Source organism: Protopterus annectens, chromosome 1.part0 (assembly GCF_019279795.1).
Source record: "Protopterus annectens isolate FY-2018-M chromosome 1.part0, PAN1.0, whole genome shotgun sequence".
Classification (NCBI taxonomy): domain Eukaryota; kingdom Metazoa; phylum Chordata; order Ceratodontiformes; family Protopteridae; genus Protopterus; species Protopterus annectens.
Genome location: NC_056725.1, coordinates 1,859,064,267 through 1,859,090,860, shown reverse-complemented (window position 1 = coordinate 1,859,090,860; position 26,594 = coordinate 1,859,064,267). Strand labels below are relative to the sequence as shown.

General features: G+C 42.9%; 1 protein-coding gene across 1 annotated transcript in view; it reads right to left on the bottom strand.

Moving 5' to 3' along the window:
* The window catches only part of LIFR (LIF receptor subunit alpha), a 1,345,198-nt gene that overhangs the window by 688,389 nt on the left and 630,215 nt on the right, over positions 1-26,594 (bottom strand). The window contains exon 6 of the mRNA XM_044076229.1: positions 4,298-4,452. Within this exon, the coding sequence (XP_043932164.1) occupies positions 4,298-4,452 (155 nt within the window). The remainder of the gene's footprint in view (positions 1-4,297; positions 4,453-26,594) is intronic.

Here is a 26,594-nt window from a genome sequence, read left to right as displayed (position 1 = left end):
AGGTCTTGAAACTTAGAAGGTGGGCTAGGGAAGGCCTCCTGATCAGGAGACCTCTTACGGGGCCTATCACCTTTCTTCTCCTTGTCTCTCCCTCTCTCTGAATCCTTTTTTCTGTCCTTTTTGTCTTTGTCTCCCTCTTTGACAACATCCCCTTAAGCAGGTCTAGCGGGAGGGTGAGTCCCAGCCTGAGGGGGAGGGGTTGGGCGGGAGTTGCAGTAGAAGCCGCCGAGACCATGACCGTTGACGAATCTAAGGTCGACACTGGAAGCAGGCCTTTCGCCACGAGTTTGGCCCTTCTGTCTCTAAGGGCCCTAGGATTGAACCCCGCACAAATGCTGCATTGGACGGACCAATGTGAAACGCCCAAGCAAACAACACACACAGTGTGGTCATCCACTGGTGAAAGCTTATGGCCACACTCTGTGCATTTTTTAAAGGTGGGTTTAGGATAAGCAGACATCACAGCAAAGCAAAAGAAACCACACCCAGTCACCAAAAAACAAACTAGCCTGACCATGCACACACTAAGGAGAGGAAGGATCTACACAAAGCTACCTCACTGTTTTTCTTCTTTTTTTTTTTTTGAAAACCAACGAACTAGCATAGGGGGAGGAAAAAGGAAACTAACTCAGTGAAAAACTCGCTAGAACAACCCCAAAAAGCCCTTACAGTACCACTGAAAGCTCAGAGCTGCGGAGATCACGCAGCTGGTGGTGTATTATAGTTAAGGGAGAGAAGCTAGGAGCAGATGCTTGTAAAGTTGCCGGCTCTGATCCGATATGGATCCGAATACCTACAGGTTGAAGATAAAATGAAGTTAACTACTTCAGATCTATACATTTCTTGGCATTGAGCTTAACCCCATGGCTCTGGCACTAAGCATCTGTTTCTGTAAGGCCATTGTGTAGAATATCCACATCATTTGGGGATTCAATAATGGCTCCCAGTTTGCAGTCATTGCAAACTTTGTTAGCCAGAGTCCCTTAGTGTTGGCCTGTACTTCAGAAAAGTAGATGCCAAACAAGGGCGGCCCCAGGACTGAACCCTGAGGTACTCCACTTGTCACTTGTCTGAAGCTGGATTTGGAGTCGGCTACTTTTACAGTGTGGGATCCGTCAGTAAGCCAGTTCGCAACCCATCGAGTGATGTAGGGATTGATGCCCAGCTTAGTAAGTTTATCTATGATTCCAGAGTAGGGGATAATGTTGAAAGCCTTGGCAAGGTCCAGATAGTCTGTGTGGACTGCCTTACCCTTGTCCACAGCTCTGGAGACTGATCCGAGGAAGTCAATCAGGTTCAGGAGACAAGATCAGCCCTTCACTAACCCAAACTGGGTGGGGTCCAGTGTTTGAAGGTTGTCAATGTCTTTGTTTATAAGTTCCATGATAATATGTTCCATGGCCTTGCAGATCAAGCTCGTCAGACTGATGGGACAGTAGTTCCCAGGATTCAAGGTGGATCCCCCCTTGTGGAGTGGGATAACTGTAGCTGTGCGCCACTCAGTGGGCTTAAATTAGTCCTAGGCTAACTGCTCCTGTGGGCCATTTTAAGCCAAGCCAGTTACCCCATGTCAGAATCAAACCTTGTACCTTGTGTCTGTAAGGTAAACACCTTAACCATTATGCGAAACTTCACTTTAACGAAAGCGCGGACTGCCAACATCCTTTCCCTGAGAAAGAACCACTTGGCCACCATGGTGAAAAGAACCCACATAGATCAAAATTAAATTCACCAAAGAGGGGGGATTTGCCCCCCACACTCCCCTACTTAAACATTCCAACTCCAAAATTGTACTTCATTTTAGAAAGGGCAAGGTTCACCATGGTGGCCAAGTGTTTACTTTTCTCTGGGAAAGGATGTCGGCAATCCATGCTTTTGTTAAAGTGAAGTTTCGCTGAAGTGGGAACAGTAAGTGAGTTTTGATTAAGTGTTTTTTGAATGGAGCAAAGTAGATCCATATATATATATATATATATATATATATATATATATATATATTTATATTTATAGTACATTTGCACAAAAACGTGTGCGTTTGTAACGGAGCACTAGATTACATGCATGTGCATGTCCTTCACGTTATTTAAAGAAAAAAAAATCAACATTGAAATTCTGTAACTTTATCCCTACACACACAAATATATATATCAGTATGTATGTAAGTGTATAAAATGTATGTAGCATGTACAATACAGTATGTGGGATGCAGTACTGTGTTTAAATGCATGTCTGACTGTGTGTGTGTGTGTGTGTGTGTGTGTGTGTGTGTGTGTGTGTGTGTGTGTGTGTGTGTGTATATATACATTTAAACACAGTTAAGTACTTCTGATTACAAAGTACAAAGTAAATGTATGCTAAAGTAAATTGAGCTGTATATTAAGGTTGCCCCCAATGGTCACGTTTCCTTTGTGGACTACAAAATGTTCATGCACTCTAACAATGTAAGGAATGACTGAAAGTTAGTGATAATCTCTTACTATGGATCTGTATGTGCCAGACATGCATCCCTCCCCTCTAGGAGGAAGGCACAAAAAAAAGCATAAAAGATCTTTTTATAAACATTATCAGTGCACCTAGTTGATAGGGTTGCTAATCGTCTCTTTATCTGCAGTCCTGTCCTGTGTGGGGGTGGGGGGCTTCAAAATAGTAACTGTTGATACTTTACAATAAATAATATTTAATGACTTCTCTCTAAATGTCACAGAAATATTTGATACATTTAATTATCTTAATAAATAAACTATTATAAATGACCAGTATTTAAAACTTAGCATTTCAATACTGTGTTGATGCTTATGTAAATTTGTTAGAACAGGTGAGAACTGTTTTTAAACCCCTGACTGATCTAATTGCTTTGTTTTGCTATGAAAGGGCTAAGTTCTCCTCCCTGAAATAAAAACAGTGGAAAACACTTCCACACCTTTCTGTCTTTTTATCAGCTGCTGTGTTCCTCACATTACAAGGAGTAACTGCCCATCCAAGACTGACAGCAGTGCCTGAGAGGATAAACTACAGATTTAACAGTGTCTGTGATATGTCATGCAGGCAGAGACATATTCCTCAAGTATGAGAAGTTAAGCTTAAAAAGAAAGGTACATGGGCTTTCCCTTCCTTTGATTCCAATACGAGGAATTACAACTTTTAAAAAGTACAAGCAGGTTTCTGGTACCTACACAGTAAAGGAACCATACTGCAGGAAGAAAAGAAACCTAAGGATTGAGTTAAACTGTAGCAGAGCATGGAGTCTTCCTTTAAATTGCAGTGGTGCACTTCACGGATTGTACCAGAGATGCATACCACTGCAGGAATGCAATGTCAGTCAAGATCAGTCACCAACATGTATACACCACATCTTACACATCAGTGGCTCTGTCACACAGTCACCATGTTACCATGAAGTTGGATGATACCATCACATTTAGCATTCACATTTCCAGTACACAAGGCAAGGTCAGCTTTGTCACTGGCACCATAACCATGTACTTTTGACATACTGAGGGTAAGGCACCATGTATGTTATGTAACAATGCACAAACTGATGCAGTAGTACAAATCAGATAAACTTCAGCCTACCTCATGACTTCCAGTAAACTCTCTAGTGCTTGAAAAAGACTGTGCTAATCTTTAATGTAGTTGAATCAAAGTGGACACTATTCAGAACCGTTCACTAATTCATTTTTTTATTCCCCAAATAGGAAATAGCCTAAGAGCTCCACTATCCACACATTTACTTATTCCATGGTGGCAGGAACCAAGAATCCACAGAAAAGGAGACAGAATTACAGCCCATTTGTTCCTGGCTGGGAATTTCTAATCAACTCATCTGCTCCATGGTGACAGCTGGGTTTTAGGGAGCAGGTCAGCCTGCTGGCCCTGCAGGGAGGCCTAACTTCTCCTTTGGTGAAGCACCATCCTCTCCTGTGGAAGTTTTTACAGATATCTGCTGTATGCTGTCTTCTGAGAAAGAAGTATTCCTCTGTGTGCTGAATTCTCCTCAGCTTACTATGCTATTTGCACAGGACAGTGCAGGCTCGCTATATTTGAGTTCCAATGGATGAACATCCAGTGCATCCACTAGGTGTTATCAGTATGGCAAACCACAGCGTTATCCCTCCCTCAAGGGTGGCAAACTGGCAACAGCTGTTTTCCCGTCCACTCTTGACAGCTTGCATTGGCACCCAATATGCTATTCAAACTTGGAGCAATTACAAAGGACTTAATCTCCCTGTACCAAAAACTGCTGACTAATTCTTACTCAAGTAGATGACTCTATAGAAACACAACTTTTATTTCTTACTTCTTGGATCACTTCCAGTTTTTCTGTTAACAGAACTTCAAAACGGCACATCAATTTTTCATCATAAGGACGTATGATGTTATACTCCGCATACAGTGTACTGGACAAATAATCAGGAATTAGCCGAGATATCTCTGGTACAAAAGCCTGAATCCCTGTCAAACAGAAACAAGACACACTGAAGACCACAGTGAAAATGTTAACAATATGTCAATATTTTAAACACTAATGTTAAACTCTACATGCACTTGTTGCACATTTGTGATCTGTTTAATTATACATTGAAAGCTGGCTTCATTACATTAGGTAGCTAAACATCAGTTACTGTCTAATGTGTGAAGTGCCAAATTCACAAAATAAAAAATATACAGTTGTGTAGGTAACTTACTATAACAGTAGACATTCTAATAGATCATTGCTGTAGTTGTGTCTTTCGGCTTTTCCCGGTTAGGGGTCGCCACAGCGGAACTCTGGTCCGCTAATGATTGGCAGTAGATGTTTACGTGCCGAGTTGCCAGCCCTGCCGCACAACCTTCCACGAAGGCATGCCCATTCACGCATGTCTCTACACAGAAGACGCTCTTGCTGAGAATCGAACCAGACAACGTCTTACTGTGAGGCGACAACGCTACCGCAGCACCACCACCGCAGTATTCCTCACAAATGGGGCTTACGCACAGTGTATCATTATTATCCAGTTGGTCTACAAAGCTCAGGCTCCTTCCTCGCTCAATGTATGTCCACCCTTACTTACCAAGAGCATACATGCCAAAAAACTCAGTGCTTTCTTGTCCCTTAGGTGGAAGACTGAAAACTACAGCTCTGACTCAAGCCCTACAACAGAGAAAAAGTTGCAGACAGATAAACAGGGAAAGGATATCGCACCATGGCCAGGGAAAGAGATAAGTCAAGAAAGAGATGGCATAATGGTTAAGGTGCGTAATACCCACAGACCCAAGGTACAGGGTTTGATTCTTACCTTTGAAAAGGAAACTGGCTAGGCTTAAAGTGTCCCTCAAGGGTAGCTAGCCTAGTTATTACCTATGAACCCATGATAAAAGGATGGTAATATGTACTGCAACAGTGATGTAGTCAAACATCTGCTGTTATGGTAAGTTACCAACAAAACTGTACTATATTCCTCACAAATGTGATGAACTCCATCCTCCCTTCTTCGGGTTTGGCAGGAGCTAAACCAAAGTCCAGAATGTCCTACAGAACAGCCCTGGTGAAACCAGTCCTGGTAAATGAAAAATATCCAGTTTGTAAAATATTTGGTGAATGTGTGAACACAGGACCAGGTAGCAGCTTCCAAAGTGGACCTAGAGCCTGCACCTTTCCAAAATATCCAGAGGTGGCAAATGCCCCGATAGTTCTCAACTATGCAGATTTTTGCACAATGTCCAGATTTTTGCCTCATATTTTTGGTACATTCCTTATAAAATCTGTGGGCTTCTGGCAATTCACTGAGGATTGAAGTCACTACATAATGATACACATTTGAGTTTCAAACTTTGTAAAGAAACTTCTTTGTGTGGAAGTTTTTCAATTCCTGTATGTCTAGTTAATCACTATATATTAAAAAGCAGAAATAAATCAGAAAATGGTAGCAGAAGTAGCAAATTAAAAACATCCTAAATCAAAAAATAAAAACATTACGAAGATTTAGGATATTTGCTTGGAAGTGTTTATATAGACATTTTTATACCCCAAGTAGTCTCCAAAGAATTTTTCCTCGGGTAGAAAGCAAATGCTGGAGGTGTGATGGGAAGAAAGAGGTAACTGGGAACATATTTTTTGGGAGTGTAATGAGTTAGCAGACTTTAAAGATTCCCTGCAGACTGCACTGTTGGAGATATTGGGTGAGCACATTTTTGTAACTAGAAATTATTTTTTTGAGCTATGATACAGAATCGGAATTGCCTAAACATGGTAAGGCCTTGCTGAGTCATGGCTGCCAAAAAAGCCATTACTAGAAAATGGAAATCAATGTCTAAACCAACTTTACTAGAAGTAGTGAATATTGTAACAGAGATAAAACAACTGGAATTGAGATCTTTAGAAAAGGGTAGGAACAAATTACAAAGGAAAAAAATGGAAATCGTGGGAACAATACATACAGGGGAAGAATGAAGTTTAAAAAAAAGGCAGGATATTAATGAGCTATGTAATGTTTGACTGACAATGATTGAGTAGATTATAAGTGATGTAAAATGCTTGCTGCTAAGATTATGTCAGTATGGATTTTCATTTATATAAATGCATGATTGCCTATGTCTTAATTGATAATTTAATAAAGATGTTTCTTTGAAAAAAAAAACAAAAAAAAAACTACGCCATGGTGGGGGTGCCTACACAGAACCATTTTGCTGCCCTATAAACTGTGACCACCACAGACTACAAGTGCTCCCAAATCATGCTAGATCCTATACTTGACAAACACGACTCCATCACACGGTCACCATTATCCAGTCTTTTTCCCAGGGAAGAGTTGGTAACAGAGAAGCTAATAATGGGTTAATTTGACTATCTAGGTTTGCACGTGCGCAACTGCTGCATAAGTGTTTAAGAATGTGCAATTAAGCTCAGTCTTATTCCCTGCAAAGTTTAGCTGTGGATCTTTCTATAACAAACAATTTGTCTTTTTCTTTCTTTTTTTTTTTTTCTTTTTGATGGATGCAGATGAATGACTATTGTTTTGGTCTGGTGTAGCAATAACTCAGGGGGAAGGAGGGATCTTTCCCAGAAATATAAGGGTCTTGTCTGTACTCTCCTGCCTTTAGGGGTCACTGACCTTTTGAAGCAGATTTGTCTTTATCAGCATAATTCAGATTAAGTCACTAATGTTTTACTATCTTTAGCAGCTGAATAATTTTAATCTGTGATAACAGTGTATTTTTGGTTTGCACTTTTAAGTTGAAGCATATGTTCATTACCAGATGTTTAGTGCTGTTCAGGTAGCATTTAAGCATTTGAATTAAAAATATACCAAAACTATAACGTGGAATGTTAGAGGCCTCTCGACATGACAAAAGGTAAACACAAGTATCTCCTTTAGTAAACAACACAATGCCCAGGTTGTGTAGCTTCAGGAAACTAAACTCCAGCAGGAGTAGCTAGCAGGTTAGGTTAAATTTTTATCAACACTAACAAAGTTCAAGGGATTTTGTCACACAAGCACTTCATGGCATCCTTTTCAAAACACAGCACAGTTAGTATGGAAAATATATGACTAGGGATCCCCCCCACACCGTGTGGCAGACCATGGAGAATGGATCTTACTTTGTTTAAAAATGGGGGGGATCTCATGAAACACCATCTGGGTAATATCACCTGTGTTAAGGGTACCCCACTGTCTGATCTAGTATAACAATGGGAAGAGTTTAAGATTAGCATCAATGTTCACTCAGCACAGACTGGGGACAGGGGGCAGAAAAGAATTTAGCAGAGGGGAGAGTTAGAGTGCCGTTTAACTTACAGGGGTTGAAGCTATAAAGCAGATGGCTGTACAGATGAGACTCTTAGATGGGATAGCCTAAGTACAGAAAGCAAGAAAGGCTCTGAAATTGGCAGATGGGAAAGATGGAGTAGCAAAGCATGGGCAAATGGGATTACATCCCCAAAGTACATAGCACAGGGTACTAAGGAACATAGGAGAGAGAATGTTACATTCTAGGTCTTTAGGACACTCACTGTGCTTCTGCAGACTGTGTACACCACTAATTAAATAATGTCCAAGTAATATAAGGCTTTGTATAGAACAGCCAGACAAGGGGACCAGGTTGCAGCGGCTGAATTTCTGGGCAGGGTTGTCCTACCTCAGACCTCTCGTAAGGAATTGGATACATCACCCTCACAAAAGTTTTGAGGGCAGTCAAATCTTTACTATTAGGCAAGTCCTTGGGACCAGTTGGAATTCCTGGGGACTTTTATGCCATGTTTTTGGATTCAACAGGCAATGAGTTACTGGAGCTATACCAATGGGTAGAACAAATTGGCATATTTTCAGCTTCCTTGTGACCAGCTTCAATCATCTTCCTTCCCAAGCAAGGACAAGATCTTTAATCCCCATTGGGCTACTTTTCAAATTTTCAGCTGCAAACAGAAACCAAGATATTTGCAAAGATTTTAGCAGACAGACTGGGAACAGTTCTTCCTAAGATGCGTCATACATTCCAGTAAAGATTTATCAAAGGGAGACAAGAGGGCACTGATTTAGTGTGTTTATGGCTCAATGTGGTACAATTCAGTAAGGTTCAAAAATTCGCAATTGGAGCTTTTTTCTGAATCTTAAAAAGCCGTCACTTCCTTAGAATGGAGTTTTATATTGGATGCCATCAGTGGATATGTTATTAGAAGATAGTTCACTGAAAGAGTTACTAATGGTGTAACACTTGCACAGTTTCAGCAAACTCACTCACTGCTCTCTCCCTTACTTTTTGTGCTGGTGGTAGAAGTGTTTGCAGCTTATCTGCAACAACATTGCTCTGACATTGGGCTAAAGGTTAACGATTCTTCATCTTGGTTTGCGAATGACAGGGTTTTATGGGTTAAAGAGCCTATGACTTATATAAGAAAAATGTTAACAGTGTTTGACAGCATTGGTTGAATCCATGGCCACACTCTTATCCAACATAAATGTTATTTACTCCCTCTGAAGTTTTATGTGGCTCAACAACAAGAAAAGTACAGTTTTGTACCTACCATAAATGTAGATGTTCGAGTGCTAATACAGCTGCAGTAATCACAGATGGTTTTTCAGCCGTCAGGCGGTCCCTCGGTCAGCCGAATTCCAAAGTCTTGGTCCGGCGTTGGTTGTTGTCACTTACTCTTCTGACGTCAGGAAGGCCAGAGTATATAAGACACAGCCGACGCCATGTTCTTCAGTCTTTCTTGCCCCAGATGTCAGGTGCCCCCAAAAGGAAGGCAATACATAAATAAAGCTTATCCACAAATGCAAGCAAATAAAACATAGCAGGATAACCCAGTCAGGAGGTATAAAGAGGTTTTTAGGCCTTATGCCCTTTCCAAGAGGGGAAGGAGGGAGGGAAACCTGTACTGCAGCTGTACTAGCACTCAAACATCTACATTTATGGTAGGTACAAAACTGTACTATGTTCATCGTGCATACAGCTGCAGTAATCACAGATGGGTAGAGTCCCAAAGCTATGCATAGGGTGGTAGGTACTATGAGGAACTGGGTTGAGCCAGAATGCCCTGCAAAACAGCAGTGGCAAAGCCTGCTCTTGTTCTGGAATATAAGGGCAGGTGGTAGTGTTTTGTGAAGGTATGTACAGAATTCCAAGTGGCTGCCTCCAAAATATCCTTAGTAGGCACACCTCTGAGGAAGGCTGCAGAGGTGGCTGTGGCCCTGGTGGAGTGAGATCTGATACCAGAAGGGACAGGTTTCCCATGATAGGAGTAACAAAATCGTATGCAGTGGCCAATCCACTTTGAAATGGTCTGTTTGGTAACTGGATTCCCTTGAGCCCCTATGGCATAGGACACAAAAAGTTGTTCTGATTTCCTGAAGGACTTTGTTCTGTCCAAATAGTAATGTAACTGCCTATGGATGTCTAAAGAGTGAAGCAGCCTTTCCCCTTTGTTTTGAGGGTTAGGATAAAAGGTAGGTAGGTGTATGGCTTGGTTTAAGGCTACCCTGGATACCACTTTTGGCATAAAAGATGGGTTAGTCTGAAGGAAACCCTATCCTGATGGAAGATGAGGAAGGGCTGCACCGCCATGAGGGCCTGTAATTCAGAAACCCTACGAGCTGAAGTGATGGCCAGAAGGAAAGCTGTTTTCCAGGACAAATATTGCAGATCTGTTGAGGCAGCAGGTTCAAAAGGAGGCAATGTTAGTTTTTCTAGTATGTAATTAAGGTCCCAGGCTGGTATTGGTTGCTTCCTTGGAGGTCTTATATTCTTGGCCCCTCTGAGGAACTGCCGTAGGAGTGGGTGAGAGAATAAAGGAGGATCCGTGTTGAATTCTGCCGAAATGGCTGAGGCGTGTATTTTAATGGAAGAAAAAGAAAGTCCACTGTTCAGCAGTTCAGCTAGGTACTGTAAGACCTGAGGCAAGTTCAATTTTCTAGGGTCCTGTCCTGTTTTCTCATTCCAACAGCAAAACCGCTTCCATTTTGCGGAGTAAGCTTTTCTAGTAGATGGTCTTCTGGCCTCCAATATGACATCCTGCACCTCCTTGGAGAGTAAGGTCTGTTGTGGTGTTAAGGAATTTTCCATGCAGCGAGGTTGAGTGTTTTCAGCTGACTGTGAAGGGTTTTGTAGCTGTTCTGAGTCAGCAGAAGAGGTATTAGAGGCAGGTACCAGGGAGGAGTATGTGTTAGGCTCCTCAGGAGTGGGTACCAATGTTGCCTTGGCCAGTCTGGAGCAATCAGTATCATCTTCGGTTTGTCTGTTCTTGCTTTCAAAAGCACCTTGGGCAGAAGAGGCAGAGGTGGGAATGCATAAACTGTCCATGTTGTCCAAATGAATGAAAGGGCGTCCACTTTCCAGGCCTTTGGATGGAAGGTCCTTGAGCAAAACTTTTTCAGTTGATGGTTCCTGTGGGAGGCAAAAAGATCTATGTCTGGCCTCCCCCACGTTTGGATTATCTCCGTAAACACCTGTGGATGTAGCTTCCATTCGTATGGATCTGTCATACTCCTGCTCAGAGTGTCTGCCAGTGTGTTTTCCAGTCCTGGCAAGTACTGTGCCTGAAGTTCGATTTGTCTTTCTAGAGCCAAGTTCCAAAGAGTCATGGCTAGTCTGCACAAGGGGTATGAGTGTGTTCCTCCTTGTTTGTTTATGTACCACATTACTGTGGTGTTGTCTGTTCTTATCAGTAATTGACCTGGATGCAGGAAGTCCTTGAAAGCTGTAATTGCATTTATTACTGCTAGCATTTCTTTTTGATTGATGTGAAGGTGCTTTTCCTTTTGGGACCATCTGCCCTGAATGCACCTGTCCTTCATGTGCGCCCCCATGCGTAATCTGAGGCGTCTGTAGTTATGACTTGTTTTGCTTGAGGCTTGCAGAAAGGAAGGCCTGTGTTTACTTGACATGCTTGGGCCCACCATAGAAATTCCTTTTGTAGACATGGAATTATTGGTATAATTGCTTCCAAGCTGTGACTGTGTTGAGACCATAGATTTTTTAGGTACCATTGAAGTTTCCTCATATGCAGCTTTGCACATGGGATTAGAAGAATGCAAGATGTCATGAATCCCAGAGCCTGCAGGATTTTCCTTGCAGTAAGCCTGGTACTTTTTGCTAGTGCTTTGAAGTACTGAGATAATTGCCCTTGTTTTTCTGGCGTAAGGTATGCCATCTGGGTGTTTGTGTCCAAGCTGGCACCCAGGAAGGTTATTTTCTGAGATGGTGTTAGCCTTGATTTCTCCTTGTTGATGGTGTATCCCAGAGAAAGCAGTAACCGTGTCACATATGCCAGATGTTCCAGTAGTATGTGTTTGCTGTCCGCTTGGATCAGGCAGTCGTTCAGATAAGGGTAAATTTGTATCCCTTGAAGTCTGCAATAGGCAATCACTGATGCCAGGCACTTTGTGAATACTCTGGGCACAGTAGATAAGCCAAAGGGCAATGCAGAGAATTGATAGTGGATTGAACCTGCAAGAAATCTGAGGTATCTTCTGCAGCTTTGTCTGATTGGGACATGCAGGTATGCCTCCTTGAGGTCCAATGTTACCAGCCAAAACTCCTTGCCCAGCATGGGAAGAAGTTGCTGTAATGTGAGCATCTTGAATTTTGGCACGAGTAGAAATGTGTTTAGGATGGATAAGTCCAGAATGGGTCTCCAGTCGGTTCCTTTTCTTGGTACCAGGAAGAGCCTTGAATAAAAACCTTGACCTTGTTGGTGCGTAGGTACCTTTTAGGTTCATAGGTTCATAGGTTCATACTAGGCTGTCTGCCCTAGGGCATTTATAAGCCTAGCCAGAATGTGTTTGGCTTTCGCCACCCATTTTAAATTTATTTTGCTATGCCCTTTTTCAAGGTTAGTATACTGTGCCTCTATCTAACAGTGACACAGAAGTGATACCCGGGGCAAACCTACGATCTCCCATCCACTCATCAAGATTCCTCTTGAAGAGAGTCAATGAGGGACTCTGCCTAACCTGGACTGGGATTTTATTCCAGAGTGAAGGGAGCCTCTGGGTTATGAATCTGTCCCTCCAGCATGTCCTGTTTATTTCAGTGCTGAGGTACAAGTCTCTGGTAGCTCGATGGGATTTGGATTTTCTGAGGTGCAGCATGTCCATTAATTCGGGTTGGACATGGCTTTATCGTCAGGCACAGATCTCCTCTGAACAGGCGGTATGCCACTGAGTAGAGCTGGAGTTTCTTTAACGGGCAGCATATGGCATCTGTTTGAGCCCTTTGATCCTCTTGGTGAGGTACTTTTGGGGTCTTTCCAGTTGCTGCAGGTGTCTGGTAAGGTACATCCCAAAGGGGCATTGTACTCAATTATGGGCCTGATGAGGGATAAGTAAAGAGGCACGATGACCTCCCCTGATCTAGATGTGAATTCCTTCATGATTAGGTGGGCTATATAAAATGTTTTCTAACCACTTTGGCCACGTGGTTGTCAAATGAGAGATTGCTATCAACTTGGGTTCCCAGGTCCCTAATTACTTCTTCTGTACTTAATGGATTTCCACCTATGTGGTAATTTGTGGGCACTTTGTTTTGCCAAAGGGGATGACTATACACTTTTTGGCATTTAGCTTGAGGCCATGGCTCTAGCACCAGTTGTCTGTTTCTATGAGGCCCTTTTGGAGGATGCTTGTGTCGGCTGGAGAGTGATTATGGCACCCAGTTTGCAGTCATCTGAACTTGGTCAGCCACAGTCCTTCCGTGTTGGCCTGTACCTCCGAAAATATATACCGAACAAGAGGTCCCAGGACTGAGCCTTGTGGGACACCACTTGTAACTGGTTTGGAGTCTGACATGGCTCCAGCAATTCTAACCATGTGGGTTCTGTCCTTGAGCCAGTTTGCAATCCATCTAGTGACATAGGGGTTTATATTTAAGCTGGTGAGCTTATCTATAATGCCAGTGGGGTATTGTATCGAAGGCTTTGCGAGGTCCAGGTAGGCTGTGTGGACCACCTTCCCTCGTCAATGGCCTTGGTGACTGTTTCAAAGAAATCAACCAGGTTTAAGAGGCAGGATCTGCCCTTAACAAAGCCGAACTGGGTAGGATCCAGTGTTTGTAGGTCCCCAATATCTTTATTTATGAGGTCCATGATGATCCTTTCCATAGCTTTGCAGACCAAGCTAGTCAGGCTTATGGGTGATAGTTTCCAGGATCGTTGAGGCACCACCTTTATGGAGAGGGACCACTGTTGCTGTACGCCACTCTTTGGGCACATATCCTGTAGTAAGGCTGAGATTGAACAGTAGTTTTAAGTTTGGGTTTAGCTCTTCTTTGAGTTCATGTAGGGCCTTGGCCGGGACACCATCTGGTCCCATTGATGCTGTGTTTTTGCTTTGGAAGGCGGCTCTTACCTGAGCATCTGAGATGTCAGGGGCAGCACTCTGCTGGGATAGATATTTGCCCTTTTGGTGGGGAGGGGGGGAGAAGTTTGCGCTGAACCTGTCAGCTAGGATGTTGGCAATGTCTGTGGGTTGGTATTTTTGTCATTTTGGACTAATTCTGAGCATATCTGGGAATTACCACCCAGGTTCCTAACATAACTAAAGAAAGCCTTGTGATTATCCTTAGTGTCCTGTGCAATTTTTCTCTTGAAGCTGGCCTTAGACAATTTTATGTGTGCCCGTAGGTTTTTGCTAATACTGATCAGTGATGCCTTCCCTTTTTGGGATTTTGCTTTATCATTTAGTAGCTTCCTCCTTCTATTGTATAGTTTGTTTAGGGCTGGGGTCCACCAGACAGGGCGTCTGCCTTTGGAGGATTGGGTCTTGGTTTTATTTGGGATGCATGATCCATGCATTGCTGAAGGTGTTCATAGAATGCGTTTATAAAGGATTCTGCGGTCTGGGCTGTATTTTCCACAGGGCAGGGGGCTTTGAAGGATTCCACCTCAGTTTTGAGGAGTGTAAAATTTGCTTTAGAAGTTTTCACTGTGGTTTTCTGGGCAGGGGGTGGGGTCGGGATGTGAATATCCAGTGAGATTAGTTTATGGTCTGATCTTACCAGTGCAGGATACACTTCTGGTCTGGAGCATAGAGTCCCCATGTTGGTGATGATCAGGTCCAGTATGTTTTCCCCTCTTGTGGGAGTGGTAACAAGTTGTTCCATAGCATTTGAGTTTATAAATTCTAGGAACCTTTGGGCTAGGGTGTTGGAGCTAGAGTAATGCTCCCAGTCTATGTTTGGGTAGTTGAAGTCGCCCAATATAATGGTGTTTGGAGACCTTCATATTTTCCAGTGTTCTCAGGAAGGCCGAGTGGGGTTCCTGGGTTTGGGAGGGTGGTCTGTAGCAGGCTATAAACTGGAAGGCAGTTTTACCCACTGTTAGTTGCACATGGATAGTCTCTGATGCTTCGTGCTTTGCCACCAACCTGGAGGTGTGGGTATCTTTGATGAATATCGATACCCCCCCCTCCTTTTGTGGTTCGGTCCAAGTTTTGGGGCCGAAAAGCATGGTATGAGTATTGTATAGCTCTCATGTTTAGGAGCTTTGAAATTTGGAGTTGTGCCTCTACCCTTTGATTTTGTGGTAGGTTTGGCATGCCTCTCATTTTTGGAAGAGTGTGAAATTGAAATTTGTAGCCTCTGTTTATAATGTCCAGAATCCATTTGTCTGTTGTGACAATATGCCAATTGCTTGCAAATAATGCTAGTTTCCCTCCCAAAGGTGCTGCCAGCTGAGATTTGCTTGGCATAGAAATGAGAGTCATTGGGTTTGCTTTCTGTATTGTTGTGCACTGTCTTCACCACCTCTTGGTGCTGGAGATTGCCATTGTCTGCCTCTATATGATCCTTGTGATTGCCCTCTGCCCCTTGTGCGTCTCTATCTACCTCTTTGGGGCTTGTCAGTGGCTGGAAAGGACCAGTTTTTGAAGGCCAATTCCTGCTAAATCGTGGTGGCTGGACCTGTAAGAAAGCTTTGACAGTTTGCATAGATTTGGCTTTTTCTTCCATTTTAGTAGTATATCCTCAGCATTAGTACCAAAAAGTACATCCTTTTGTAAAGGGCGTCAAAGTTTAGCTTTCACATCATCAGGCAAATTTTGTTCCCTAAGCCAGGCATGTCTGCGAATGACTGATCCTGTAGCAGCAGCTCTACTGGAGGCCTCTAGGGCATCATAACCACATTGTAAGGTGTGTTTACCCACTTGTTCCGCACTATGCATCATATCCTGTAACTCTTTTAAATCTGGTTGTTCAGGTTGAGACATTTTGTTTTTAATTGTGATAACAGGAACTGTTGATATTTAAACATATGAAACTGGCAGTTTAAGGCCCTCATGGCTAGGGTGGCGAGGTATATACCTTCTTACCCCACCTTTCTAGAGATCTAGATTCTCTTTCTGCAGGAAGTGGATTTTTTGGCAGTGGAGGCCTTTAATCCTTAGGGCCTTGAGAAATGGTTTCAGGGTCAGCATTATGGCCTTTGTAGAAATTGGTGAGAACTGGGTACTCTGTAATATCTATCAGGCTTTACTGGTGCAGGAGGCAGAGAATCAGGATTAAGACAAGCCTCCGAATATACATCATCCAGTACCTCCAAAACAGGGGTATAGCCAGAGGTCTGTGCTGAGGTAACCAAAGAAATTCCCTAAGCCTTTTCTTGGAATCTGAAAAGTCTTGGCCTTCCCACTGGAAATGTTCCCTCAAGGTGTGCAAGGTTTCCCCAAAAGAAAAATCCTCAGGGGGGGATACAGAAGGAATGGACTGTTCTGCATCCGAATCCTCAAAGGGAGAGTAAGAGTGTTCCTCTGCATCAGAATGTTCTGATAAAATGGATCCCTGATCAGAAGAGGGGGATTCTTCCTCCACTCTGGGTCTCTTGTCAGGAGGGGGCTGAGAACCTCTGATAAGAGTTATTAGGTCCTCAGCCATTTTAAGCATCTGCTTCTTAGGCATAGGTCCAGGAGATGGGCCTTGAGCAGCAGGCCTAGTGTGAGGCCTGGCTGCTTTGGATTTAGTAAAGGCCTTAATAGAGAAAGAAGATGAAGGCCTAAATACACCATGGGTGGAGGTGGATCTGTCCACATTAGTAGGCTCGACAGAAGCCGGGGCTTCGGTTGTAGTCTGGGAAAGGGCCGATGACCCAGCGGTCTCGGGTACAGAAGACACCGCCAAAGGAGTGTCGTCGGTAGTCAGGGACTGCAAAGGCGTCTCGCTGAGAACCGGAGTACATGTAGCCTGTTTTGGCGTGGTGTCGGTGGAGACCGCTGGTCTAGCGTGTCGGTCCTTTTCCTTGCGTTTTTTGGATAAAACGGTAGTCGGAGTGTCCGACGACATTTTATAGTCAAAAGCTTTACCAAAAAAGTGTTGGGCGAACTCGCCCGGCGGCTTGATAGTGCGTTTATTGAAGGTAGCGCAAAAGTGACAGCCCGAGACGTCGTGGTCTGGGCCCAAACAAGGTATGCAAAGGGAATGGAAATCCTTATGCGGTATTTGCTTCCCACAAGAAATACAATTATTAACTTTTTCTGACATCGGTCTGAGGCAAGAAAAGTTTCCCCAACGGGGTACTTAGCTTTAGTGAAGACTTCGTTCCAAAAATTTTCGTAATTCAGGAGCTGGCCGACCGGCACTTGCGAACTGCTTCTGCTTCGGGCACCGCACGGCAAAAAAGACTGAAGAACATGGCGTCGGCTGTGTCTTATATACTCTGGCCTTCCTGACGTCAGAAGAGTAAGCGACAACAACCGACGCCGGACCAAGACTTTGGAATTCGGCCGACCGAGGGACCGCCTGACGGCTGAAAACCCATCTGTGATTACTGCAGCTGTATGCACGATGAACATCTTTGTTACGCAAGAATATCAAGGTGACCCACATTAACACCTACATGGCCAATGGTATATCTTACAACATATGGGTTATCCCTGACTTAAATATAGAACTCTTCTTGCTGTCTTCCAGAAGATAGTTGGAGGAATGGGGTGGGTTGCAGCTACCATTCCTAGCCAGAATTTGTGTGGTTTAAATGCATCACCTCCTAAAATATTTTATTTTTTGCTACACACATTCCCTTTATTGATAAAGTGTTTCCCAGAAAAATTCCACTTCTGTATGGGACAACAACCCCCACTCATCTCTAGGAGGAAATTAACAGAGTTGATTAAGCTTGGGGGAGATGAAAGTGTCTAATCTCAATAGGTATGCTTAGAATGGTAATTCTGACAACAGTGACTATTATCTTTAGACACTGGAAACTCTGATAACTTTCTGGGCATAACTGCCTCATATGAAGACAGGCTATGGTATAAATATAGGGCTGGCCAGTTTAGGACAGAATTCCAGGAATACTGTTTTTTTTATATTACCATATACTTGATTACATTCAGTGCCTTTTCAGTATTGTAAGGAGAAGGTAAAGGTTCTTATTCTGTTCTTATACCTGAATGTAAGTAATTGGGCCTCAGTGGTATTTAGTAGAAATTAGGCTGGTTTACTTAATCTTATTCAGGGTTTCCTTCATGTCTGTAAGCAGTTTTATGGGCATAATGACAACCTACATTTTTGCTTGGTAACTTATTCTGTTTTTATATTGTTGCTCCTCTTATGGCTATATCAAAGATATGAATGGGTTCTATGTTTTAAACTGTATACATTGGTACATTTATTGTCTGGGAATTTGTGGACACATTTTTTTTGTTATGTTTTCTGTACGTCACCTGTTTTATCTGGCATTCTTACACGATTGTAGTCTGTCTTACATGGTATTTAATTAATACAACTTTATTGTTCTACAGACAAATTTGGGGATGTCAGCACATCCAGCTGACTTACACCATGAACTAATGCACCAGATACACAAACCTGTTCGTCTCCACAGTCTGACAGTTCATCTTCTAGCCATCAGCAAAGACTTTCTTGCAAATCAAGAACTTGTCAAAACATAGGTTCACAGGTTCATAGGTACTTCTTAGGCTACTGATCTGTGAGGGATGTAAGAAGCCTAGCCTTACATTCCCAGTGGTACTTTTTTACTTCTTATATTTGTGCATGAACAATCCAGAATAGGTAGAACAAGGATATGTTGGGACATATTTTGTTGCCCCTTCCCATAAAGGCAATGTCACATTTTACCTCAGATAAGAAAAGAATTGGAATGAGAGAAATTAGACATGACTGATTTAGGATTCCATCATGTGATAATGTAAAACAATGCTGAGAATTACGCACTGAAATATAAATATATGACATTACTGTGTATATAAAATCAACACAGATAAAAGAAAACAATGAAGAAACATATAGTATGTGAAATAATATATTAACCAACTTTAAAATGCAAATTATAACAGTTACATTTTTAACAGCAATAAAGAGGCAGTTTAAAAAAAGCATGTATGCTCACCAGTACTGGTGTTTCACTGAGAAGAAACTCTCTGGATATAAAAGACATAACATCACCAAGCTTGCGGCCAACTGAGATTAGCTTCTGAAATCATTGCACACCATCAAACCATGAACATCACACAGGCTGAATGAAGGAGGCACCTGCTACAAACAAAAACAGCCCAGCAGCATTGTAACAGTGCTGCAGAAAACAAGCCCACTACTTCTTACACAAATATTCAGAGGGTGCACTTGGACCAAGGGAACTGATTCTTATCTGCACTCTCTTTGACGACTGTTGAAATTTCCCTGGTCTTCCCCATCTAGTGCAATAACATCCATCAGTGAGAAGCTTCCATCATTGATGGCTTATAACATTTTCAAAATGTCCATATGATTATCAAATAACAAGTTGAGATCTACACCTGCACAGCAATGCGAAGCACTGCCTTAAGGGAAAGCAGTTTAACCCTGCCATCCCCAGATTCAATGTGGAGAAGCTTCCAGACAACTTCTTTACACAGATGATTGAGATAAGTTCATAGTTTCTAGCACTTACATCAGCATTAAGCCCATGGTGTGCACCAATGTATCGAACAGGTCAAAGTTAAAAGGACCAAGAAATGCAGGCTATGGCGAAGAACTAGAAGTAAGCCAATTTCTGAAACGGTCAGCAATCATCTGCAGGTGTTGAGCTAATCCTCCACTACTGAATGATCAAGCTCACATCCATCCTCCACTTCAGTGGAAAAGGAGCCCATGGAAGTCTCACCCAGCTCAAAGCACAAAGGGTGTGCTCCAGGGTATAAACATTGCCAACCCTTAAGCTGATAGCCTGGAACTTAATGCCTAGCTGCCTGAACCCAAGCAGTAGTCTCTTGAGTCACCTGGCTAAGCCTTATAGACAATTCAGACCATGGACTCTTCTACCAACATCTCCCTCTTTCATCGGTTCAGCACGCATGATGGCCCAGTTTGAGGGTGGGTTAACCAAGTCATCCAGTGTCTGCATCATGGCTAAAGACCAGGTCATAAAACAAATGCTTGAGATCTGTGGGAAAATGAAAGGTGTATTTACGGGAAACCATCTTGATAGTAGCTTGATAGTGGTGCCTTATGCAAGCCTTTCATGTCTCCGTACCACTGCTAATAGAGTGAGCCTTAAACTCTGAGTAGTTTGTTGTAATAAACAAGTAAAATTCATTTAATAGCCCCTAACAGCCAAGGAACCATATTATATGATTTCCATAAAAAATATTCATAAATATGAAAATCTTTACCAGAAAATATATTATACATACACACACACACACATATATATATATATATATATATATATATATATATATATATATACACACACACACACATATATATATATATCTATATATATATATATATATATATATATATATATATATATATACACACACACACACACATATATATAAAAAAAAAAATATATATATATATATATATATATATATATATATATATATATATATATATATATGTATATATATCTACACACACGACCGCAACTGCCAGTACAGAATGCAGGAACTATCCCACAACTCATTACAGGACTAAGGGAACAAAACCCTTTCCTATACAACGAAGGCAATGCAACAGTACAACAGGATGCCAGTGAAGGTAACGCACCGTTTCAGAGGTATGACCATTGCAAAATGCTCATCCACAACCTAGAAAGGAAAATGGTATTGTACAAAAACATTGAATATGACATTTACTATCTGTGCTCTTGTGTAAACCACAAGATTGTGCCACAAGGCCTCAGGTTCTACAAGTTTCCCAACAGAATAACCAGTGACTCCAAAATCTTCAATGACCTGGTGAAACTCTACAATGAAGTAGGATTAGCATCGCTCAACCTGCTTATAGAATTCAACCTTGAAAGGCTAAACATCATCAAGAATGAGATCCTCGACTTACAAAATCTCATCCTCCAACAGCAAGACTTTGGTCTTTGGAAACACCTACACGACAGTGTCTCCCCGAGAATCACTAGACACGAGGCCACTCTTATGGCCAAGAAACAAAGGAAACTTAATCGGGATCTCAAACAATATAGGGACAATGACGCGTATAAGCTCAACCTAGACAGGAGAGTTAGGGCAGCCAACAGGCCCATGTGGCAACCTCGTACGGCTAGCGGTGACCCAGCGACCACTACAACAGCCCCCACAGCTGCTATTCCAGCAGTACCAGTGGCCACGACCAGTAACCACCCTCCACAGCCTCTAACCCCAGCTGCCCCTCCTGATCATACTTCAGCTGCAGAGCCAAACACATTTGTGGGTCATCAGCCTTTTTTAGGGCAAACTCAGACTCAGCAGATGTTCCCGACAACGGGATGCCCAACCAGAGGCTACCAGAGGGGGACAGGGAGAGGGAAAACACATGGCAGGGGCCGAGGACAGAAGAGATTTGCACAATGGGGCAGACCAATGACAACGAGGAGCACTGCCCAGAGACCATAAACAGACCGGACCAACTTTTGTCAAGTAAGGTTTTCAATTTAACTGACAGAGTACTAATAGAAATCCACATCAATCTGCACAACAAAGGATTCACTTTTTTACCCTCACAGAGGGCCAGCGTAACCAATGACCTGCTAGACCTTAGACTGTACCTTCGTAAAATGAACCTAAAAGTGCTTTACTGGGATGAGGAAGAAACAGGAACCAGTTCAGACCCAAGCACAAACGAGTCAGTTTATGACCCTCCACTGGCTCCCAGAAAAAGAAGCCTGTACACACCAGCTCTCAACAATACGCTCACAACTTTTTGGAAAGTCTGCGAGCATGAGCTTAGGCAATTACTTAAAAACCCGAACAATCACAAATGGCATAATCTCACTATGCCTGAATGGAAAGCCCTTCAGGAGCTTAGCCAAGATAAAAATCTGCGCATCATGAAAGCAGATAAGGGTACATATGTCTAGTGCTGATGGAGCAGGATGCCTACATCAGCAAAATCAAAAACCTGCTGCAGAACCCGGACACCTACGTACCAGTAACTCGCAAGGAAGTGAACAAACACTTCACCAGAATAGACAGGCTGCTTAAAAGACTGGAAAGGAACAACAACTCACACTGGAAGAATTTGTCTTCCTATCTGTGCACAACCCTAGCCTAGGGAGAGCTTTTGGCATCCCCAAAGTGCACAAAAATCAAGCAGACCCCCCCTTTCCGACTGATCGTGTCCAACAAGAAGACCAAAACTGAACCCAAAGTGGAATACCTGGACCAAACAAACAATCCGCTCGTGCAAGCCACAGCCTTCTATATCAAGGACTCATGGGACTTTCTAAACATACTGTACATTTGCAATCTTGATTTTTCTAAATGTATGCTTGTTACATTGGATACAGTAGCACTCTAGTTAAATACAGGGCACAGGGAAGGGCTTAAAGCAGTTGAACTTTTTTTTGAACAAATATGCAAAATGTAAACCCGAAAAAACTGAAACTTTAATTGCCTTGACCATTGCAGTACTGAAAAATAATTTCTTTTACTTTGATGGAGAAATTTACTTACAGCTTAAGGGAGTTGCCATGGGGTCCAAAATGGCCCCAGCTTTCTTCAACCTGGTGCTTAGCACATGGGAACTAGAGTCCCTGATACACCTAGGAGGCTTTAACAAGGTTCACCTCTACCGCCGTTATATTGATGACATTTTTTTTGTTTGGGAAGGTAACAAAATGGAACTCGATTCCTTCCTTTACACACTTCAAAACAGTATCCCGTACCTAGACTTTACAGTCTAAGGCTACGCTAACCATGTCTCGTTTCTTGAAACCCAAATTTCACTTGACCCACACTCAGGATCAATCAGCTCTAATGTGTTCCACAAAAACACATACCGCAACAACTTCCTGGATTACAGGTGCCAGCATCCCTTCATTATGAAGAAGAACGTGCTTAAGGGACGGTTTATCCGTTTGTCCAGATTAATCTCAGATGATGACACTTTCCGTACAGAAAGCCAGTTCCTTTACAATCTGTTTCTGAACAGAAACTACCCACCCACCCTGATCTCACAAGTATCCATGGATGTTGCCCAGTACCGTGAGGAGAGATACATCCTCACTCATGGTTTTACCCCCCCAAGCAACCGAGCCACATGGTGACGGGCACGGACAGAAGCTGCAGTGTTCCAGCCCCCATTAGTAGGGATTTTCTCCCTATAAAAAACATTATCATCAAAAACTGGAATATAATCAGGGCTGATAAAGTTACCTTTCGAGCCCTTGGCAGCACCCCGACCTTTGCCCACAAGAGGACCAGGACTCTAAGGCAATTTTTCGATAAAACAGACTTCCTATCCTTAGGAATCCCCCCAATGCCGACACACAGACACCCACCTGCAGCCAAACAGGCATGCAGGCATGCAACAGATGTTAGTATGCCCCTTCATCTACACAGGCTCCAGCTTCACTTTCCACACATCAAACGAGTTTTTAACCTCGATGGCACGTACAACTGCCACTCTGTTTTTGTAGTTTATGTTGCCATCTGCGAGACCTGTGGCTCCTTCTACATAGGAAAGATTGCTCACAAGCTCTCAGATAGAGCAAAAGAGCACCTCGGAGCAGTCTGCAAGAAAGACTATCGCAATGCACTAGGCAGACACAGCTCCCTCTGCCCCAACTTCAGCAAATTTAAGCTTGTTGTACTCGAGCAAATACAAGAATTCTACAGTGATTGTGAAACCTTACTCGAAGTAAAAGAATAAAAATGGCAACTTCTCCTCGATGCCGAAACGGCACCGGGACTTAATGAAAATATCAATGTGAAATGTGCGTTAAAATGGTTAGGCTGATAGCATTCCTAAACATGCCCACGCACACACTCTGCACATCCCCATTGGTTATATTGTCCTCTTTGTGCATTGGTCCACTTAGACAGTCTCTTTACACTGTTACCCTATCAAAAATCTGTATTCCACACCTCGTTTGAATTGTGTCCTCTTCTTGCATTGGTCCATTTAGACAGCCTCGGTTACACTGTTACCCTATCAAAACACTGTATTCTACACCTCGTTTGAATGGTGTGCATTCTCAATACTATTTAAACAAGTAAAGTATTTTAAACAAGGCAATCCTTGCAAAGAAAAGCTTGGACCAATCAGAACTCCCCAACTCTACTTTTGTCCACTTAGAAGCCAGCATGGTGATCATCAATACCGCAAGGGGGCCACTCAGACTGGCCGCTGCCTACAACCCACCAACAAAGCAGCTGATACACGAAGACCTGGATTTAATCTTCCAATCTAATACACCAACAGTATTGGCTGGGGATCTGAACGCTAAACACCCTACATGGAACAGCAACACCACAAACTCAAAAGGAAAATAGCTAGCGAGATACTTGGACACCAGACAAGTGGTGGTCCTCAGTCCTAATAAACCAACTCACTATCACCCTCAAGGCCACCGCCCGGACGTTCTGGACATTGCTCTATTAAAAAATGTGGCCCATACTCCCACTATCTACACCGTCAGTGAGTTAAGCTCCGATCACAACCCAGTTATACTTTCCCTAGACAGTCCAGGAACAATCCCACCCAATGTCAATCCAAATACAAGGGAAAAAATCTGCTGGCCAGCATTCACGGACATCCTGCAGTCCAACCTGCCTCCGCCATTCTTGCTCAACCCTTTCCTTCCTTTCTTTCCTCCATCCTCCTTCCATCCACCTTCCATTCCATTCCTTTCCATCCTGTCCTCCATTCCCTCCATCCATGTTCCACTATCCATTCCTTCCCTCTTCCATGTCCCTCCTTCCTTCCTTTTCATTTCCTTCCTTCCTTCCGTTATCCTTCCTTCCTTCCGTGGCCACTCCGTTTCCTTCCATTCCTTCCTCCATTCCTCCTTCCTCCATTCCTCCTTTCTTTCATTTCCTGTCTCCATTCCTCTTCCATTCAGTGTCCCCTCTTTCTCCACTGTCCCTCCAATCTCCACTATTTCCTCCGTGTGTCTTCTTTCCGTATTCCTTCTCCTTTTCCTTTCCTGTTCCTTCCTGGTCTTGTCCATATTTTTCCTTGTCCTCCTTCCTGTGTCTTCCTTCCTGGGGCCATGTGTGGCTCACTGTCGGGGCCACTCCTGTGGCCATTTCCTGTGTCTCTCTTTCTCATCTCCTCCTTCCTCCTTCCTCTCCTCTCTCCTCCTTTCCTCTTCCTTCTTCCTCTCTCTCTCCTCCTCCTCCCTCTTTCCTCCTTCCTCTCCTCTCTCCTCCTCCTCTTTCCTCCTCTCCTCCACTCAGTCTCCTTCCTCCTTTCCTCCTCCTCCTCCTCCTCCTGTGTGTCTTCCTCCTTGTGTCTGTGTGTGTCTGTGTGTCTGTGTGTCTGTGTGTGTGTGTGTGTGTGTGTCTTCCTGTCTGTCTGTGTGTGTGTGTGTGTCTTGTGTCTTGTGTCTTCTCTCTTCCTCCTCTCTCTCCTCTCCTCTCTCTCCTCCTCCTCTCTCTTTCCTCTCTCTCACCTCTCCTCTCTCCTCCACTCTCTCTCTCTTTCCTCTCCTCCTCCTCTCTCTCCTCCTCTCTCTCCTCCTCTCCTCTTTCCTCTCTCTCTTTTCCTCCTCCTTCCTCCTCTTTCTCCTCTTTCCTCCATGTCTCCTCCTTGTGTCTTTGTCTTGTGTGTCTGTCTGTGTGTCTGGGATCTCTTTCCTCTTTTTTCTTCCCTCTCCTTTCCTCTTCCTCTTCCTCCTCCTCCTCTCCATGCATGCTCATATGTCCTCCACTCTCCTCCTCCTCTCTCCTCCTCTCTCCTCCTCTCTCTCCTCCTCTCCTCCTCTCCTCTTTTCTATATATATATATATATCTCTCTTATATATTCCTCCTCCTCCTCTTTTCCTCCTCCTCTTTCCTCCTCCTCCTCCTTTCCTCCTCCTCCTCCTCCTGCCTGTGTCTTTGTGTCTCCTGTCTTTTCCTGTGTGTCTTGTGTGGGTCCTGTGTCTTTGTGTCTCGGGTCGGTCTTCATCCGTTTCTTCTCATTCGGCGTTATGTCAGGATCACGTGTCGGGCATAGACTACTTATAACTTTATTAATTTTTTGCCAGTATTACTTCATATTAGGCTTGCGTAAGGTGAAAAATTAAATACCTTGAAGAACTTTAATCTAGTACATATTTATAAAAGATTTATTGATTTATGTTTTCTTTGCGTGGTAGGGTGATCAATCTTCTTTTGACATTTTTATTTCTGATTTGAGAGACAGTTTAGGTTTTGAACTTGATTTTTGTCTGGAATAAGGTCTTCTATTTCCTTTTTAGATACACAGATAGACTTACTACCTCCTAATACAGTATATGTTCCACTATATATAGAAAAGAGACCTATAAAAATAATATGCTTGATTTTACTAGCTCCCATCCATTTTTTATGAAAAGGAACCTTGTCAGAAGTCAATTTATTCGCATCTCTAGAATTATCAGTCAAGATTATGACTTTCAAAAGAATGCTGTTTTGTTAAAACACATGTTTCTTCCAAGGAATTACCCTCCATCTCTTATTAACAATATATGTAACGAGATCTCTAATGACAGACACTGCTAAATATTTACTAATTTGTACCTACATGGTTTTTATACCTAATACTTCTAAACCTAGTAACATTAACAGAACCCTTAGTTTCCCATTACCCATCTCTAGGGACATGTACAAATTAAATGTCATCGAATAACTTTGGCGCAAGGATTTATTAACTGAATCACAATTTATGTCAGCTGGTATTGGCACTGCACCTACCTTTTCATTTAAAAGAACCAAAACCATAAGAAT